This window comes from Trichomycterus rosablanca, chromosome 10 (genome assembly GCF_030014385.1).
Source record: "Trichomycterus rosablanca isolate fTriRos1 chromosome 10, fTriRos1.hap1, whole genome shotgun sequence".
Lineage (NCBI taxonomy): Eukaryota > Metazoa > Chordata > Actinopteri > Siluriformes > Trichomycteridae > Trichomycterus > Trichomycterus rosablanca.
The window spans coordinates 2,514,693-2,535,219 of NC_085997.1; the positions used below are offsets into that span (position 1 = coordinate 2,514,693).

At 44.4% G+C, this 20,527-nt stretch overlaps 1 protein-coding gene across 2 annotated transcripts in view; it reads right to left on the minus strand.

Annotated features, from left to right (window-relative positions):
• Positions 1-10,906: 10,906 nt before the first annotated feature.
• The window catches only part of chst15 (carbohydrate (N-acetylgalactosamine 4-sulfate 6-O) sulfotransferase 15), a 37,654-nt gene continuing 28,033 nt past the window's right edge, over positions 10,907-20,527 (minus strand). For both annotated transcript variants that reach the window (XM_063002737.1, XM_063002738.1), the window contains exons 5-9: positions 20,217-20,360; positions 15,556-15,712; positions 14,747-14,903; positions 12,667-12,814; positions 10,907-11,337 (exon numbers count right to left, since the gene is read on the minus strand). In XM_063002737.1, the coding sequence (XP_062858807.1) occupies positions 11,135-11,337; positions 12,667-12,814; positions 14,747-14,903; positions 15,556-15,712; positions 20,217-20,360 (809 nt within the window). In that variant the 3' untranslated portion in view covers positions 10,907-11,134. The remainder of the gene's footprint in view (positions 11,338-12,666; positions 12,815-14,746; positions 14,904-15,555; positions 15,713-20,216; positions 20,361-20,527) is intronic.

The window sequence follows — 20,527 nt, forward strand, 5'->3', positions numbered from 1 at the left end:
CCAGGGTGTTACTGTGTGCCTTGGGCCCATTGAAAAGCTGGGATAGGCTCCAGCACCCCCTGCGTGTAAGTGAGTGGGTGTGGTCAGCCTAGGACTGTGACCTTGCAATTTAAGAATACATTCTGGGTGGCACAGCACGATATTCCACTAGCGCACCGCTCTCAGAGTCCCAGCTCTGCGGCCGGTCGGCTGGGTGCCCCCTAGCGGGCACAATCAGCAGCCCTTGCAGCAGACAAAATTGGCCACTAGTCTGCTGGGTGGGAAAAGAACGGACTAAAAAGGAGGTTTTAGAGCTCCATTTGCAACCCACAACCCTCAGGACCAAATGCTTTGGGCTCCTTTTTATTTATTAAAAAAATGCTTTTCCTCTTTAAGAACATCTGTATGGCTGACACAATGGCCTTCATAGCCAGCTTTGATGAATAATCACCATCGTATGCGTGTGCATATGCATAACAACTTCCACTCTTCACTGAAACAGATTTACAAGCGTAAACGTGCATATTTCACTTCAACGGCTGCCAAAAGCAAAATAAAAAAATAAATAAAACTGATGTTCAAAGGGTTCGGGTTCAAATTCATTCTGATTAATTCTGGTTGGCAAAACACATCAACGTTATCGGCTGATCTAGCACAACAAAAGTTCCACATTAAACTTTTATACATCGAATCAAAAATGCTCCTCAGACACATCTGGGCTGAGATGAAACCAAACGTGGTTTGGTTCGCGTCAGTGATTCTCCCTGAAGATTCGTGCATCTGACCTGCCTGAACACGGAGGCAATTTACACATTAGAAGAGTAGCAAGGTAGAACAGTGTGTGTGTGTGTGTGTGTGTGTGTGTGTGTGTGTGTGTGTGGTGTCAGAACATAACACATCAATTACTGCCAAAGAGTCGGTTCAACTGCCAACTCAACATGAAGTTGCAGAAGCAGAGCCAGCGGGGTGGGCATGGGTGGCACTGAGATTTCTGCCTAAAATAGCCAATTAGCTAACTCGTATCCAAAGCGACTCACAACTGACCAAGGCTCCTCTTGCCCAGATGCCCAACTGCCCTGTATCTCTACAATCAGTACAATATAATGTACTCACTCACTTTCTTAACCACTTATCCAATTAGGGTTGTGGGTGGGGGGTGCTGGAGCCTATCCCTGCTTTTCAATGGGCGCAGGGCACACAGTAACACCCTGGACGGGGTGCCAGTTCATCGCAGGGCAGACAAACACACACACACACACACACACACACATTCACCTACAGGGCAATTCAGCATCTCCAATTAACCTGACTGCATGTTTTTGGACTGTGGGAGGAAACCGGAGCTCCCGGAGGAAACCCACACAAACACTGGGGAGAACATGCACATGAACTCTACACAGAAAGGACCCGGACCGCCCCGCCTGGGGATCGAACCCAGGACCTTCTTGCTGTGAGGCGACAGTGCTCAATATAATGTATTTATTTATAATTGTATCTATCTAGAGTCTATTGGAGATCTTACATGGCAGAGCATCAATGGAGAATTTCGCTCAGTTGAACCTGGACGTTAGAGCTCCGAACCTCAGCACTGTTCATCTCCAAAGTCCAAAACCGTCAGTGTAGAGTCTAGCAAACATAAATCTTTCCACAAACAAACAGGAATGTGTTTTATTGCAGAGCTGTGCATGTGTGCATGTGAAATCAGTCTTTCAGAAGTCCAAAATCCCCCAGAGATTCGCCTTTGAACGTCCTCACATTCATAATCTGCACGACAGACCCCGGCGTGTTCCTGTTTAACACACTGAACATGTATTGAAAGCTAATTCGGTCTGAAGATTGATGAAAGCCATGAAGTTTAGGGTTCAGACCAGAGAGCGAGGTTCACGCAGGAATGCGCTCGGACGTGTGTGTCTGATTAGACGGAGATTTTTAAAGAGGAGCGCGTATACGAGTTGTATTAAGGACCTTCGCGTTATCTCAGAGAGTGACGAGCATCAAGAGCACCTGACTGACTGTCAGACTGGATCATCATGATTTAATACCAGTGAGATCACAGATTTAAGGTACAGGTGCCCGACTGCCGAGCAAATACGTCACTGTGCAGCTTTAAAAGGATTTTGGATCTCATTCCTCTTCCATACGCTCACTTGATGTCTGATACAGTCAGTTATAGAATAACCAGCTCCCTCAGAGAAGCCAGCGCTGGGTAAGTAGGTACTGTAAATTCGGTATAAACACTGACAGATTTACTCACCCACAGCTAGAAGTAATCTACAGCAACCAGTCCACCTTCTGCATGCTCAGTACAGTGCTTACGAGTGCTTAATTTAGAGCTGCCAATACATCTACTGACCAGTTTTTGGGGCTGTATATGGACTGGCATGGATTGACTGGAGGACAGTAACTAGAGACAGGAGTCAAACCCAGGTCCTCAGAATCTTGGGTTTGTGCGGCACCCACACACCCAGGGTTCAAATCCCCAGTGGTGCTATTGGCAGGTCAGACGTCCGCATACAGACAGGATTGGACCCAATGGTTCTTTAATGGTTCTTTAATGTTTCTTCAATGGTTCTTCAATGGTCAGGACCACCACAGAGCAGGTATTATTTGAGTGGTGGGTGATTCTCAGCACTGCAGTGTGTTGTGCTGGTATGAGTGTATCAGACACAGCAATTCTGAGGGAGTTTTTAAACACCTCACTGTGACTGCTGGACTGAGAATAGTCCAACAACCAAAAATTTCCAGCCAACAGCGCCCCGTGGGCAGTGTTCTGTGACCACTGATGAAGGTCTAGAAGATGACCGACTCAAACAGCAGCGATAGATGAGCGATCGTCTCTGACTTTACATCTACAAGGTGGACCAACTAGGTAGGAGTGTCTAATAGAGTGGACAGTGAGTGGACACGGTGTTTAAAAACTCCAGCAGAGCTGCTGTGTCTGATCCACTCATACCAGCACAACACACACTAACACACCACCACCATGTCAGTGTCACTGCAGTGCTGAGAATCATCCACCACCTAAATAATACCTGCTCTGTGGGGGTCCTGACCATTGAAGAACAGTGGCCCAACAGTGCAAACTCGTCAACCAGTCCAGTACCTTACCCACCAGGCTACCCTTGAGTGTGTGGCTTGGAAGTGTTGTGGATGTTCAGGTCTGATATCAGAGTGATGCTTCATGCTTACATGTTACATACTGACTCGATTCTTTCATTCTCAGTCACGCTGAGTTCAGAATAACTTCTGTAATCATTCAGAATTTCTCTCGTCGTCGTGCCCAAATCGATCAACATCGCTCGACAAGTTGAAGCTGGCAGATTCTGTGAAATGCCGACCAAAGCAAAGACTCTGGGTTTTCTTACATTTTTTTTTATGAACTTTAGCCCATCTTTGCTTGTAAACAACTAAGCGTTTTACATCAAGAATCATCAACATCAATAAAATCACTTGTTTTAAATATTTCTTGGTGCATTTCTCACTATTTCTGGTCCTAATTTGCCTTAATTTCTCAACTTTTATTGAATATGTTGCAGGCATCAATGCATCAGATTTCAAATCAGCAGCCCACTCAGGTGGCACAGCGGTAAAACAGGCTAACACACCAGAGCTGATAGTTCGAACTCGTTGAAATGCCATCCGGCTGGGACGAGGCGGCTATATGAACAATGTTGTTCATACAGGGAGGGAAGCCGGATAGGGACTCCGGCTGGCTGATTGATGGCGCCCGCAATAACGCGAGGAATAATGAGGAATAATGCGTCAATCAGGGTGTGGCTCTCCATGCACAAGGCTGATCCACATATGAACTCACCTCACGCAGGTGAAAAGATGCAGTCGGTACTGCTCACGTGTCAGTTTGCGGGGCGGGGGTCAGCACCAGTAAAGAGGAAGAATAATGCAATTGGGTAAAAGATCAGGGGGAAAAGGGGAGAAAAAAATCAGCAAAACTCAGTTACAAGCCCCTGCTTTCTGTTTTGTTTGTATTGACTTCTGCTCCAACTGTTTGAAATGGGGTTTTATTATTCAGCTGAGGAGAGAAACGGGGTAAGCAAGGCCGAAGGAAAGATAAAAACATTCCTGCGTACAGCTGAATAAATGCATCCACCTGGTTCGTATCACAGGGACCGGACCAGATGAGGCATAAAATGTCTTTTTATTTCTGACGGTGCATCCTGCAGCAGGGGTAATGAGCGTCCTTATATCTGTAAAAGTGCTTTCGCATCTGCTCGAAGTCATGAAATCGAAGAGGAGACGAGCAGTGACGAGCAGGACTGCGATCATTTAATTTTGTACGACATAAAAGAATTATCTGGAGACTTCTCTTATATAAATGGATTCCTTCAGGCCATTAGGGGTGCTTTCATTGTTTAGGTATTTATCAGTGGATACAGAATGTTCAAATGTACAATTAAACAGTTAGGCTGCGTCCATTTGGACATTTTTGGCTCCTTGTTTATGGTGGGTGAATTTATTTTACCCCACATCACTAGAAAACTAATGCTACAAACCACACGACATGCTAAATAGTATCGAATAGAGTAATGACGCCAATGGTGTATGAATTTGCCAAGTATTTATTACAGAATAGTGTGATTTGGGACACAGCCATAGATATTTGTAAGCTAACAGCTTTCCTGTATACTGGATATAAGCATTATAAATAACATGATTTACATTTTTGGCATTTAGCAGACGTCTTTATCCAAAGCAACTTACAGCACTGTGACAGTCTGAGCAATTAAGGGTCAAGGGCCTCCCTCAGACACGGCCGGACAGCTTGGTGGCCTGGGTTTTAGTTTTAGTGGCGGCCACCCAGTCATCTTTAATCAGCAAATCAGCTCATCATCATGGGCAGTTGTAGCATGGTGGTTAAGGTACTGGACTAGTAATCAGTTTAAGCCTCACCACTGCCAGGTTGCTGCTGTTGGGCCTCAAACCAGTGACTTTCTGATTACTAGTCCAGTACCTTAACCACTAGGCTACAACTGCCCATGATGATGAGCTGATTTGCTGATTAAAGATTTCTAGGTGCTTGGGTGGACGCCACTTAAACTCAATCCCAGGTCACCAAGCTGTTCGGGCGCTCTACCCAAAATAACAAGTCTCTAAACAGTTGGCTGTGTCTGAGGGAGGGAAGGCTGGATGAAGTATTGGTTCATTACCAGTGCAGCAGTGAATCTGACACAATTTCTGGTCCTTCTTGGACAGCATGGATAGCTCAGGTAGCTCAGCGATTAGGGCACTGGACTAGTACTCAGGAGGTCAATAGTTCAAGCGCTCCCACCAGCAGCTACTGTGGCTCTTAACCATCAATTCCTCACATTGTATTTGGTCACATTTTGGATAAAAGGGCAGCAGGGTGGCTCGTGGGTAGCACTGTCGCCTCACAGCAAGAAAGTCCTGGGTTCGATTCCCCGGTGGAGCGGTCCGGGTCCCTGTGTCTGTGTGGGTTTCCTCCGGGAGATCCGGTTTCCTCCCACAGTCCAAAAACATGCAAGTGAGTGACTATAATTTTAGATAGAATCAAGTCAAAGCTGTAGAGGAAAAATTGACGTTACTTCTGGATTGGGCTGTTTTGGATGAGCTGACAGGAGGAAACTTCCTGAAATGCATGAAGTAGAAGCATTGAAAGGAACCATGTTCATCTGGGCAACACTTGATGGTGAGGGTAAGTTCTTGGTCCCACCAAGCAGCCACTGTTGGTCCTCTTGCCTTGGTTACACCAGGGGCCGGTATGATGACCCACACTCTTATTGAGCTTCCATTTATACACATTGTTCCTCTTTGCTGGTGCTGCTGATCCATGATTGACCCTCATGATCATGATTTTCAGTTTTTGTTACTGAGATTCAGGTCTGGCAATTTTGACCTGTGCTGAACTTCTTCACAGACGGGCTGGAGTTGCTCCCCTAAAGCTGAAATCAGATCTGTCTGATTAGATGAAGGTGGGAATTAAATATTTCAAAACCTTTTGTTCAGGTCAAGCGCTAAAATGTGAAATTTAATTAAAAAAACCTCAAGTGCGTGAGCGTTTTCATTCCTTCAGGCTGAGCGAGGTTCTCCGGTACGGTGCAGCTTCACTCCAGACTGTTTTGTCTCCGTGCAATGATGGAAATATCAGTCGCTTCATCCAACCTGGTATTGAATCATCGCGAGCGTAGATTTTTCACTATTATTCTGATGGTATTTTGACACTTGGCGCTGGAATATTGCACCAGACGGTTTCCAGAGACGTCCAAAGAAAATAAAAAGCAGAGGTAGAAGCAAATTTGGAAAACTGTGAAAGAGAGAGAGAGAGAGAGAGAGAGAGAGAGAGAGAGAGAGAGAGAGAGTTCTGGGGAAGGATGGTGAATTATAATAATAATAATAAAAAACGTTTTTTGTGTTTTTACTCTTCGGTTTGGTCTGTGTTTGGTGTGTTACTGCAGATCATCCATCACAACGTAGAGAGAAATCACCTCTGGAAATGCTAGATGTGCTGACAGACTGATTAAAGTGCCGTTACTAATCCTGCAGAGAATTCGAGAAATACACACAGCTGACAGTAATGGAGCATTAAAAATAATAAAGGTTATATTTTAGTATTTTTGGAACTGGTTCTGCATAATGGTGATACCAGTGAAGTCAGAACTCTTCAGTGTTCACAATTTGAGCTATTTTATCATTTTGTTGTTTGATTTCTGAAAATCTGCTGTATTAGAAATACACAACATGGACAAAAGTATTGGGACACCACTTCTTATTATTAAATGTATGTGTTTCATCCACAACCAATGTTATAAATCAGTTATATGAAGGCAATTATACAATTTTTAGAAAAGGCCATTTCCTGTTCCAGCATGGCTAACTCACTACCATCCAGAGTTCAATTCCCCGGTAGCGTAATCGGCCAGACGATGGACATTAAATTTCACATTTTAGAGCTTACCACCTTCATCCCACCTTCAGATCTCGATTTCAGCTTTAGGGGAGCAATTTCAGCCCGTCTGTGAAGAAGTTCAGCAAAGATCAACTGTTCCAGCATGACTAACCCACTACCATCCAGGGTTTAGCGTCATTGGCCAGTCGATGGCCATTAAATTTCACATTTTAGCGCTTGACCTGAACAAAAGGCTTTCAAATATTTAATTACCCACCTTCATCCCACCGTCAGATCTCGATTTCAGCTTTAGGGGAGTAACCAGCTACCATCCAGGGTTCAATTCCTCGGTCGTGACATCGGCCATTCGGGCGTCTACATACAGACGACTGGCTAGGTGGGATGGCCAAGGCTGTAACTGCCCAGCGTCCAGTGATTCCAAGAAAGCCAGACCCACCACAAATCGAACCAAGATGTATTGACCAGGATGGAGATGCTATTTTTTATTTACCATAGTATGTCCAGCTAAATAGTAACGACCTAGCAACTGTGATCCTGTCCCCAAACAGGCAAAATTACAAGATGGTCAAACAGAACAACACAATCCGTACTGCTAATTATGGTGGAGGATCTGTGAGGATTTGGGATTGTTCACACATGACACATGGACTCCTTAAAGTACCAGGAGATTTTCCATAAACCACGACACTACACCAGATAATCACAACCGATCCATATTTAAAAGTGATTGTTTTATTATTTGTCACACTTCCATAAGAGCTTCATTGATGTATAAGGTCTGGACTGCAGGCAAATCAGTCTAGCAGCTGTTGTAACACTTGGAACATGGATTGGCGTCATTATGTTGATATGACCATCAGATCCTGGTTCGAGGGCTCAACAGTGGCAGCTTGGCAGAACCAGGATTCAAACCTTTAACTTGCAAATTGATAGTTCAGAGCTCTATCTGAACCTTTCGGTTATTTTAGCAACTGAAGAGAGTGATCGATCTAAAATTCTTGTAATCACTCATTGAGGAATGTTGTTATTGATCTGTTATCGGTTATTACAGGTCGAATAACCTAATAAGTATTCAGAATAAATATTTATAATTATTATAAAAAAGTGGATCAGGTAAAACTAATGTCTTGCATTGTTTTGCTGCATGTCCCAACTATTTTTGGAACTCAGGTTTGCACTTTTATTTTACTTTTCTACCTACCAGTTCACCTGACCTTGGGCCACCACACAGAAAATTGTTGTGCTGGAGAACAGCTGGCTCGGGCGTGTTCTACACCTGTATTTACAGACGCAAACTACCACCCACGGTACTCCGTGCTAACCGGTGTTTTTGACGGTTAGCATTAAGGAGGTAAGAGTTAGCATTAGGGAGGCGCACCAGGTCTTTCCTGCCGAAACGCCTGACAGCTAACGTCAGAAATTCAGCACATAATGCGAGCGGCCGTGAGCTTTGTTGTGCTGGTACAGAGGTGTCGGAGAGGAACGCCGCCGAGTCCTAATTAAAACTCGGGCTTTGCAGAGCAATTAGACTGGAATCGTGACGAACGCCTACGCGGTGAAGCTGAGGACGTTTCTCTCAGTCCTCAAGGATTAAACAGAGCAAATCATCCACTCACACACTTCGTCCACTGAGTCTGAGCTAATTGGCTAAAATTGTTGGATTTAGGTATTTACTGTGCTGTGCATAACTCCAGCTCCAGTCCTGATTCCTATAGTTCCTGTAGTTCAGATCCCAAACCGTGACATTACATAAAAAACCTAAATAAATAAATGAATGAACGATTCTTTCTGGCTGCTTTTATTAGGGGAGCCAAAGTGGAGTATTCGTGAGCCCTGGATTCTAAACCCCAAATATTAAAGAATATATAATTAATGAATGAACGATTCTAAAAAATATATAATATTGCCCAGGTGGCGCAGCGGGATATTCCGCTAGAACACCGGCACCGGGATTCTAAACTCCTCGGTTCGAAACTCGGCGTTGCCACCGGTCGGCTGGGCGCCATCTAGCGGGCATAATTGGCAGTGCCTGCCAGGAGGGATGACCGGACTATGTGGGTGGGGTCTTCAAACGCTGTGTAAGGACCCTGATTTGCTGATAGAGGCGCCTGTGCAGAGTGCATGGGTGGAAAAGGGTTCCGTTAAGGGCTGCGTGCGGGTCGGAGGCGTGAGCAGCAATATACCCACCTCGACTGCAAAAAATCGGGGATCCCCCCAGCAGCGGAAGACAAACTGACTACACTAAACTGAGAGAAAATGAGAGAAAAACGCATAAAATAGTCCAGCTGATAATACAGTCGACCTCACCAGTGCAGGCATGAGCAGAATTTGAGCGGCCCAGTTTCTCTTCAGCTGGGTTTCTTCTCATTTCCTTCCCAGGTTTTACGGCACAGGAAATCAGTCTGGAGTGAAATGAGAGAGACGTTCAGCCAGACTTTCTGTTCATGTAAAGAGCTTTTTTAAAACTCCAGTAAGCCTTCAGTGTGTGATGGATTTTTGTGCATTTTCTCCAATTCCCTTCTGCACCCTTACTGCCTGAGGAAGGGTCACAGGGTAGGGTACAACTCCACCAACACGTGAGAAGCTGTTGAGCAGCAGATTCGGACAATGACAGTTCGAGTCTCTGCAGCAGCTAGGAAATGATTCTTCTTCCAGTCCTCCCTCCCTCAGACACGCCCAGCTGAGTCTGTAGAGCACCCGACCAAACTTCTGGACGTTTTCAGGACCTCGTTCCAAACAGCTTCCTTCGTGCGATATCATATTTTGTTTATTACTGTGAGGTGAAAAGGAAAGAAATATCCATGATAAATATATTGAGGAACGTTATGAATTCATCTGCGAAATGAGGACCTGCATTCCTGTGTGGGGTCATTTGTGCGTGACTCTTTTAAATTCCAGCTATGGTATTAGCATTGTGTAGGCTAACAAGCAGCATGGCAAAACAGGGCCAATAAAATCATCAGGAAAAGCTGTAATGGAAATCCAATCCAATCCTAATCTGATCCTAAATGAGAAAGATGGAAGTTTAGTAAAGTCTCACCATCATTTAATTTTTAATATCCGTATAAAAACTGGCAGAACAAACAGTTGGCATCGCATTGAGCGCTTTAACAGCGGGTCAGAGAAGTGATTTTCCAGACCTGGACGGAGGAAATATGCAGACACTAGCATGCACAATATGTCTAAAAGTATGTAGACACCTGGCAATGTACATGCCAAACAAGATTATTTAAATACAGTTTATTTCTACCCAAGTGTATAGACTCAAAGTGGCTCACAGAAAAAAGGTCCTGCGTTCGATCCTGTCCTTTCTGTGTGCAGAGTTTGCATGTTCTCCCCGTGTCTGTGTGGGTTTCCTTTGGGAGCTTCGGTTTCCTCCCACAGTCCAAAAACATGCAGCCAGGTTGATTGGAGACACTGAATTGACCTGTAGGTGAATGTGTGTGTGTGTGTGTGTGTTGACTGGCGCCCAGGGTGTTACTGTGTGCCTTGCGCCCGTTGAAAAGCTGGGATAGGCTCCAGCCCCCGTGACCATGATTGGATAAGCAGTTAAGAAAGTGAGTGAGGTGTTCGATTTTAGGTGTGATTCCGCCCCCTAGTGGAAAACTAGTCAAATTACAGCAACAAAACACACACCCGCAAGTCTACACACTCACTGTAAAGATCACATAAAAGGTGTCCAAATACTTTTGGCCATATAGTGAACGCTGCTGGGTGGTACCATGTCCAGCCACTGTGCCCCCCCTTAATTTAACACACAGGAGTTTCCTGTCTGTCCCAAACCTGAAGTAAGTCACATTTTCGGCATTTACATTTTCAGTATTTAGCAGACACTTTTATCCAGTGACATACAGTACTGTGACAAAATACTGTCTAAGCAATTGAGGGTTTAGGGCCTTGCTTAAGGGCCCAACAGTGGCAACCTGGCATTTGTGAGGCTTGAACCAGCGACCTTTCTATTACTAGTCCAGTACCTTAACCGCTAGGCTACAACTGCCCATAACTACAAAATGCAAAGAAATCTGAGACAAAATTGTTTGATCCTTTCAAGTTTTTGTTTATATATTTTATTTACGTTTTTCCTGTTTAAAAAAAAAGCTATAAAATGAAACCTCGTATAAAACAGTGCGCGAGTCTCTTGGCTTTGATCCCCACTCATAATTTAATAAAATAAATCTTATTTACATGGTGCGACTCCTCACAGGAAGCTGATTGGATCTGTCAGTATCAGTCGTAGTGCAGGACGTGTGTGCGTGTGTGTGTGTGTGTGTGTTAAGTGTGTGTAGGGTGCGTGTCCCACAGGAAGGAGTCGTCGTGCAGCACAGTAGCCAGTTCCCTGTTGAACAGAGAGTAGAACTGGGTGAGAACGCGGCGGGTGAGCGGAAGCATGGGACCCAGGTTCTTATCGGCCAGTCTGCGAGTGTTGGACGCCGGTCGCTCGGTGATCTCGGCCTCCTTCTGCTCCGATAGAGGACCTGTCGCACACAGAGCTGGGTTAGATCTCACACACACACACTATATACGTATATATCTGCGTGTGAAAAGTAAGCGCCCCCTTTCCTATTACTTCTGTTACTGCATAGGTCACATTGAAAGATTTCAGACTGGGTGGTGCAGCAGTGAAACACACTAGCCTACTACCACTAAGATCTGAGATCTCGGGTTCGAATCTAAGCGGTGCTATCAGCCAGGCGGTCGTCTGCACAGAAATGACTGGCTACGTCTAGGGAGGGAAGATTGGCCGAAGTCTTGTGGTGTTCCTCCCTTGTGCCCAGTGTTTCCCAGTAAAACCGGATCCACCGCAACCCTGACCATGATTAAGCGGTTGATAAAAAGAGCGATTCGACAGTTTAGAGCAGCCAATCCTTTTTCTGCAGTACCCAGAGAAAAACCCGAACCTACATGGTGAGAACATGCAAAACTCCTCACGTGTAGTGACTAAACCGGGGGGATCAAACTCAGCTCCTTAGGAATAACGTCCCTGTGCGGAACTCACTATGGTGCAGCACCAGCTTCATTAACACCGAAGCTGAATGGAAATATGAGGAGCTGCTGCCCCCTTGTGGTCTCAGAGAGTAAATACACACACGATTACACAGACCGCGTTGTGAAAAAGTAAATGCCCCCTCTGACACTGCATATTTATCCCAGACATCTTTACAGAGCTGCTCATTTCCTTTAGTTTCCTGCTGTATAACCCGATTACACCTCAGCTTCAGCTAACAGACGGATGACCTTACATTTGGGAATTATTCATTTCCGGCTCCTCTCACGGCACCTGTTCCTCCTCGATCCGGTCCGGTTTTCTGCTTCATCTTCTCCTTGGAAGCCACTTTTCAGCTACAGAACAGAACCACCCTGGACCGGAGAGTTGCTTCCAGGAGCGACATGATGCCCCTCTCGAATTTGGATCCATTCTGTGAAGTGGTTTCTGGTCATTTTATTGCTTTGTTCTGGGTGTCCTTTCTTTACACTTTATCCGGGAACTCGGTTCTTGCGGGCATCCATAATGGGACAGCTGGTTTTCATTTCTGCTCTTTGGTACCTTGTTTGTTTCTGTTATTTTGGGCATTCATTTATTTTCCTGTTACCTTCTTTGTTTGGGGATTTTTATCCACAGTAATGTTCTACCCTGATTAAGCATCCTGCACTTGGGTTCAATTCTAATTCTTGCAAGTGTGGGGCTACACCTGCCACCCCAGTGGATGTGACCCGCCCCAGACTGAATTGATTTCCGATGTGATTGTTAAATGTGACATAAAACGGGCTTGCTGGCTGACAGCGACTGAAAACCACTGTCGTACCCAGCTGTAGGAAGTGGAAGACTCTGTTCATGGAGATGGTCTTGTTGGCCGCGTGATCCTCCAGCCTCAGGACCAACAGCTGATCACGTCTGAAGACCGACAACCAGTCCAGGACGTAGACGGCGTACAGACCCACGTGTAGCCGGACCTACCGGGGTACACAGACAGGCAGATGTGGAGTGAGATGATCTGATAATCTGATAAACACTACACAATTCTAATTCCCCTCTACGATTTATCCGTCACTTATTAATACACAATTAACCCTAAGCTGCTAGAGGAAGGACGCAGACTCGCACTCGCCCCTATGCACCTCGACCAGAAAGCAGTGACAGTATATTGTCTAAGCAATTGAGGGTTAAGGCCCTTGCTCAAGGGCCCCAACAGTGGCTGACTGGCAGTGGTGGGGCTTGAACCAGCAACCTTTGGTTCTACTAATCTAGTACCTTAACCGCTAGGCCACAACCACCAAGCACTTTGTAGTTCTACAATTACTGACTGCAGTCCATCTGTTTCTCTGCATGCTCTGTTAGCCCCCTTTCCAAATCATTCTCAGCAGGGTGGACCAACTAGGTAGGAGTGTTTTATAGAGTGTGTCTGATCCACTCATACCAGCACAACACACACTAACACACCACCACCATGTCAGTGTCACTGCAGTGCTGAGAATGATCCACCACCTAAATAATACCTGCTCTGTGGGGGTCCTGACCATTGAAGAACAGCATGAAAGGGGGCTAACGAAGCATGCACAGAAACAGATGGACTACAGTCAGTAATTGTAGAACTACAAAGTGCTTCTATATGGTAAGTGGAGCTGATAAAATAGACAGTGAGAGTAGAAACAAGGAGGTGGTTTTAATGTTATGGCTGATCGGTGTATACACAGATGGGTCAAATACTTTCACCAGATATTTAATCTGGCCCCACCTGAGTGTGAACATTCAGTCACAGCATCGCCTGTAGGTTACAGTCTGAATCTGAGCACAAATGAAAAGACAGAATCCATTCACGAGCTGTAATTACACATTGATTTCCTGCCTCGTCAGTGACATCCTGTCTAACCAGAAACCTGCCGGCCAGCTAAATCCCTTCCAATCCTTCTGTTTGCGCTGTCGTTTTAATATAACAGCTCAGACGCTGGATTCCTAATCTTTTATATATTTATTTATTTATTTATTTATTTTCCCATTCACCTGAGAAATCTAATCTTTCTTTCATTTTATTTTCTTGTTATTTTATTAGGATTTTAACGTCATGTTTTACGCACTTTGGTCACATTCATGACAAAACACAAGATTCATCAGTTCAGGTTTTTAATATCGAACACAGTCATGGACAATTCTGTATCTCCAGTTCACCTCACTTGCACGTCTTTGTACTGTGGGAGGAAACCCACCCAGACACGGGGAGAACATGCAAACTCCACACAGAAAGGACCCCAAACTCTCCACCCGGGATTCAAACCCAGGACCTTCTTGCTGTGAGGAGACGATGCTACCCACCCAGCCACCGTGCCGCCTGACTGTAATGTTATTTCATGCAGCACACAGTTTGATGCCACCCTCCTTGTTTAATCCAGGCTTGGGATCGGCACTGAGAGCGCACTGACAGCTGCACCTCAGAATGGCTAGACTGTCCAGCCACCAGTCAGATCTGGATCACACGCTGCTCTGTATCCTCACTGGATCCTGACCAGCACAAGCCAGAGATGGGGACTCGAGTCTGCGACTCACACGGTTGCTAATCTGTTGTTGTTTTTTATCTGAACTTACATATTATTTGTTTATTTCTACGCTACATTTACAGTATATGACTCGTGACTTGACTCGGACTCTAGTCTAACTAGACTAGACTTTTGTGACTTGTGAACATCTCTGGCTTGCGAACATCTCTGGCACAAGCTGTTGTTTATTGTTGGTGAAGAACTGTATCACAGTCTCTTACACCATTAAAGCCCAAGAAGACTAGCGCCTGCGCTCCAGCACAACCTAGTAGAGACAATTTTTTTTTGAAGAGACAATGCTAACGTTCTTCTGTAAGGTGTGTGTGTGTGTGTGTGTGTGTGTGTGTTACTCACAGGCATGGCGTTGTTCAGGGTGCTGTTGTACACACAGGCTCTGATGCTGAAATCTTGCAGACAGGCATCGAAGAGCTGAAGAGACTCCCACACCTTCTCGTGGAAATCCTCCAATGATTTATTAGCGATCCCAAAGTACAGATAGTCTGAGTACAACCTGCACACAACACACACACACACACACACAACACTGTAACAAACACTAACTACACCCGGACTGGGGGGGTGCACTATGTGGCCATAAGTATGTGCACACCTAAGCATGAGGCTGCCAGTGATACCACAGCCGATGATATGGAGTCGCTCCCCAATTGCTGCATGTGGCTGTTGTGCCATTTATACAAAAAAAGCATTTTTTTTTATTTATTTCTGCATTTTCACCTTTCACCTTTTTCTCAATTTAGTGTAGCAGTGTTGTTGGGATTTTTAAACGCTGTTGAGACTCCCTGGCCTCTTTATTAGGAACACATACGCTGTCTGCTGGTTTTACATTTAACCTTTGGATTACTAGTCCAGTACCTTAACCACTAGGCTACAACTGCCCTACATGCCTTTACATCCATTACTGAGGTGTTAAAAATCCCAACAACACAGCTGCACCTGCTTTTACCCCAAACAAGCTATTTTTTACAGATGTTCTTGATTTATCAACAGCATTAAATAAATGTTGATGATGATAAATGACTAAAACAATTTTACCTTGCTAACATCACATATTTATACCTCAGCGAAACAAAAATCCATGGAGTTGAAATGTAATGTAAGAGTGCCAGGGATTCATTACACTGTAGAAATATCCGAACTCTGACCTTTCGACAGGGTCCCTCAGGATGGTGATGAAGCGAGCTTCAGGCTGGAGGGCGTGGATGAAGTCCTGAATGAGGAAGGGAGGTTCTGCATCAGAGGTGTTGGTGTAGAAATTGCCCCAAGCATTGTTGTCCCACATAGTGGAAGCACTGGCCTCGCCTGTCAATCGAAAGCTTACAGTGAGCCTGAGCACAAGCAACAAAAAATCAATTCCCCCAGCCTGTAAATACAGGGGTATGAAAAAGTAATCACCCCCTGTCTTATTACCTGTCAATAATCATGTTATTCAAACATGACACTGAAAACTCAAGACCTCAAAGCAAAAAAGTTTAATTTATTTAAAGAACTAAGTGATCCAAGTTTTGTTTACATTAAGTTTTGTTCACGTTAGGCCGCTCAGGTGGCGCAGCAGTAAAATACGCTAGCACACCAGAGCTGGGATTTCGAATACATCGTATCGAATCTCAGCTCTGCCATCCGGCTGGGCTGGGTGGCTATATGAACAACGTTTGGTTGCTGTTTATCCAGATAGGGAGCCGGATAGGGAGCTCATAACTGCTGCAATTACGACCTCTGCTGGCTGATTGATGGCGTCTGCACAGAGTCGAGGAATAATGCTCTCCGTGCACAAGCCTGATTGGCATGAGAACTCGCCTCGTGCAGGTGAAAAGATGCAGTCGGGTACTGCTCACGTGTCGGAGGGGGTGTGTGTCAGTTCGCTCTCCTCGATCAGGGCCAGGGTGTCAGCACCAGTAGAGAGGAAGCGTAATGCGATCGGTTAAAAAAAAAATTGGATGAGCTAAAATGCATTAAAAAAAGTTTTGTTCACGTTAAGCGTTGTTCGTACGTCCCGAGGCGCTTTTACTGCCTCATATCAAACAGTTCGTCTCATTGGAGGTGCCTCGAAAAGGTCAGCGGCAAACTGGGCCAAAGTTCAAGTCAGCCAATGTATGACAGCCCTGGGTTAAGGACCTTGCTCAACGGTCTAACCAGGGCTGCATGGCAGAGACAGGATTTGAACCCACAACCTTTTAACTGATAGCCCAAAACTCTACCCACAAGGGTTCCACTGTCCCTGTTAGTTGAGTCTCTCCTCCATTCTGTAGCTACAAAGGTAATGAACGTATTGATTCAGCAACATGATCGATGCGACACCTGAACCTGCATTTCTTAATCCTCACTGTCTGAAAAATGAGGAACTAGAGGAACAAAACATCTGAGCTTCAAGCAAAAAAGCACCTGGTTTGCTTATATCATTTCTTTTTTAATTAAGGTTTGTTTTATTCATTAAATCTCAATCAACCACTTTATCCTGGTCAGCATTGTGGTTGGTCCTTCTCCCGCATGAACCACCACGAGCCAACCAAAAAAAATCCTGTCCAGCTGGCCGATAGCACTGCTGGGATTTGAACACAGATCTTACTGTTGATGGGCTTTTGCAATAGACAGCTGCACCACTAATTATGTTCACATTATGTTTGCCACAGGGTTTTTTTTTTTGCAGGATTATTTCTTTTGTTTTGATGGCCACTAACGCTGGCACTAATCAGGCGATAGCCGTGCGTGAGCTTCAAGACAACGAGTGAATCACAGCAGGAAATCCTGTAAATATCTGGAGGATGTTTCTGTCAAAAGCATCCAAAATAAACACAATGAGAGCAATCATCGGTATATTTTCATCCTCCTGCTCAGAACAGCAGACACGCCATACTCAGCCAGCCATGAAAACTGAAGGAGGAGAGGAAACCGTTGGACTCTGATGACCTGGATTTAATCCTCAACTTCCATCACCACCTGTGAGGAGTTTGTCGTTTCCTCGCCATGTCTGTGCACCCTGGTTTCTCCCTCCATCCCTAATATGCAGATGGTGGATTGGTTGCTTTGCATAGCTGCAGCACCTCTAGGCACCTCTTTAATCTGGGCAGATATTTACCATGTAAGGAGGAACACGCTATTTCCTCTGTGTTCCTCCACCGCTTGTGTCGATGCTTTAACCAGACACTAGGAGTCGCTAATGCAGCAGCACTGACATTAATCCATCCTTTTTATATCTCAGACATGGCCAATTTGAGCTGTACAGTGCCCGTCAAGACCAGTCACACTGGCAGGACTCGAATTCATGTCTCTGCTGTGGTGGGCTAGTGCACTGGACTGCTTAAGTAGCCAAGTCCCCCAGAGTTAGTTTAGATCAGGGGTTTTCAAACTTTTTTTCAAGCGACCCGCATTGTCCCATGACGATCTGGTCCCACTGTATTTACATGTAACATAAAGTCTCCACGAGAGGGCGTTCACATACAAGTTTGTAAAATTATTATTATTTTTCTCTGCTGCCCAATTTTTTCGCCAATTTGGTGTAGGAACTTCTTTCTTGCACAGAAGCCTCTAAGTCCATGGCTGTGTAAAGCTAGCTTGACTGTGAACAAAGTAAAAATACAATGTGCTGTACAGTGGATTAAATAAGCAGGTTCTATACACAGAATTCGATGGAACTTTCTGTAGCAGTCGATAGATTTGGTGGTGCTGCTGATGTGGGTGTGTGGTTGGTGTATCTGACAGACGTCATCAGACTGACAGGATGCTGATGAGACAGACTCGTGAGAAAAGGATAATCTGATTACAAATACAGCCTGTCCAGTCCTGCCAATATTAAACTTTATACAACAGTTAGTTCCATCCTGGCAGAACGGTGGTGGGGCCTGGGTTCAAATCCTGTGTCCTTCGGATGCTTTCCACAAGTCCAAAGACAAAAGTCATGCCAATTGGAGCTACTTCAAACTGTCCTAAGTGTGTGTGTGTGTGTGTGTGTTTGCCCTGTGATGGACTGGCGACCAGTTTGAGGGTGTTTCCTGCCTTTCGCCCACTGAATCTGACCCACCACGACAGGATAAAGTGATAGCAAATCAAAGGATGAATGAATGAGTTCCAATTTTACGATCCGATTATTTATGATAACAGCACGACTTTTTCACACTGTATCACTCCACTGATGCGTAGCCGAGTCCCGACCAGCTTTATGCACACAAACCTTCATGTTCTGGATTAGTAAAATGGAATTTTACTTTTTCTACGTTTTTCCTTTAATCTGCAGTTATTTGCACTTTGTGTTTCAAACTAATGTTACTTGGTGATGTTCTATAAACCAGCGCCTTTTGTCAGGAAGGTCAGGGAATTGTTATCGTTGCCTAGAAACAACTCTTATTAGGAAACTATTTACATTTACATTTTCAGCATTTAGCAGACGCTTTTATCCAAAGCGACTTACACGGTGAGCGGAACACAATGAGCAATTGAGGGTTAAGGGCCTTGCTTGGTGGCAACTTGGTGGTGGCGAGGCTTGAACCGGCAACCTTCTGTTTACTATCACTGGCCCTACTGAAACTACTTATTAAAGCACGTTTAGCTGAAATTCAGGGCTTCTTTCATTCCTTTTGTTTCTTTATTTAGTAAAACATGTTGTATAAAAGCAGGAGAACATGTGAGAATGTGTGCTATCACAAATTAAATAAATATTAATTTATGCCTGGCATTACGGCATTAGTCAGGCTCAGCCATAAATATTCACCCCTCACTAGGGATGTAACAGTACACTCGACCCACGATGCGATGCGATTCACGATACGATTTTTTTAACTGAAATTGGTATTGGTGCTTATCTTTTATTTATCTAAATAATAAATGCCCTTTTATTTCTGAGGTAGGTACAAACTATGCAAAACAATTTTGAATTAAGCCCAATCAGGGAGAAAACCCTCGAATCTGGCAACCAGGCGTATAGCGCCTGTGACGTCAACCAGGCGAGGTGAATAGCGCCAGCGCCCTCTGCTGTTTAAAGTGAATATCCATTCATTTTACATGTCAAATTGATTTGAATCGTGGAATTTTTGAATCGGTTATTAACTGTCTTGTGGTGCATCGTTACATCCCTACCCCACATCCAACCCACCTCCAAGACCTTCATTTAAACACTAAATTAATACAATATGCAATATAACAGGCTGTCAAATTGTTTCTTATAGACTGTAACTGACTGTACATTTGGTGTTTCATGGTAAAAACTAACTCGCTGACTTTAGCAATCTGTAACCCCTCTCAAAATAAATAATAATTAAATAAATAATTAAAATAAACAAGGAATAGTGCAGTGATTCTTCTCTGTGTTGCTCCCTTGCTCTATGACTTTCTACACAGTTTTTATATTCTGTTTTGAGGGTTTTATTGTGCTAATCACTTTCACTCTTCACTTCACTATTTTTAAACTATGCACGTTTGAACTAAAATATTTAAATCAAATACACTGTTTGTATTTTGTACATTTATTTATTATAGTCATTATTTTCCATTTGTTTTAAGCATTATTTTTTTCCTTTCTTGTGTTTTGGTTAAGTCCCTTGTACTTGGACTTGTGTGATTTCTTTAACCAATCCACCCCCCGACATGCTGTAGCCAATCGTGTCTGTGCAGACGGCCTGCCAGGAGCGCCGCTGAGATTTAAACCTGGATTCCAGCAGTGGTGGGCTAGCATGATAGACTACACTGCCACTCAAGTGCCCTAATTATCATTATTACTATTATTATTCTTATAGTTTTGTTGAGCCTCCTATCGATCATGTCATTAAAACTCTGCTATTGACGATTGTGGACGTGTCAGATGGAGCTGATTTACCAACAATAGTATCGGATGTCCCGCCCCTTCCTGTCATGTTGGTAAATATCTGATCCTGAATCTGATGTGCTGGAAGATCAAAAAGGTCCAGATAATCCTCGATGGGATAGCGGGTGTGAAGGCCGTCGCTGGGTCGGATTATGCCTGCAGTGGACAGTACAGAAGAAGAGAAGATTGAGAACAGAAGGGAACAAAAATAAAGTATAAAAACACATGTGGTCGTAACCACTAATAAATAAACCAAATTGAAAGTTACGACTCAGTGCTCACTGCTTCTTTTATCGTGGATGCTTTGTGGTTTTTCTTTTCCA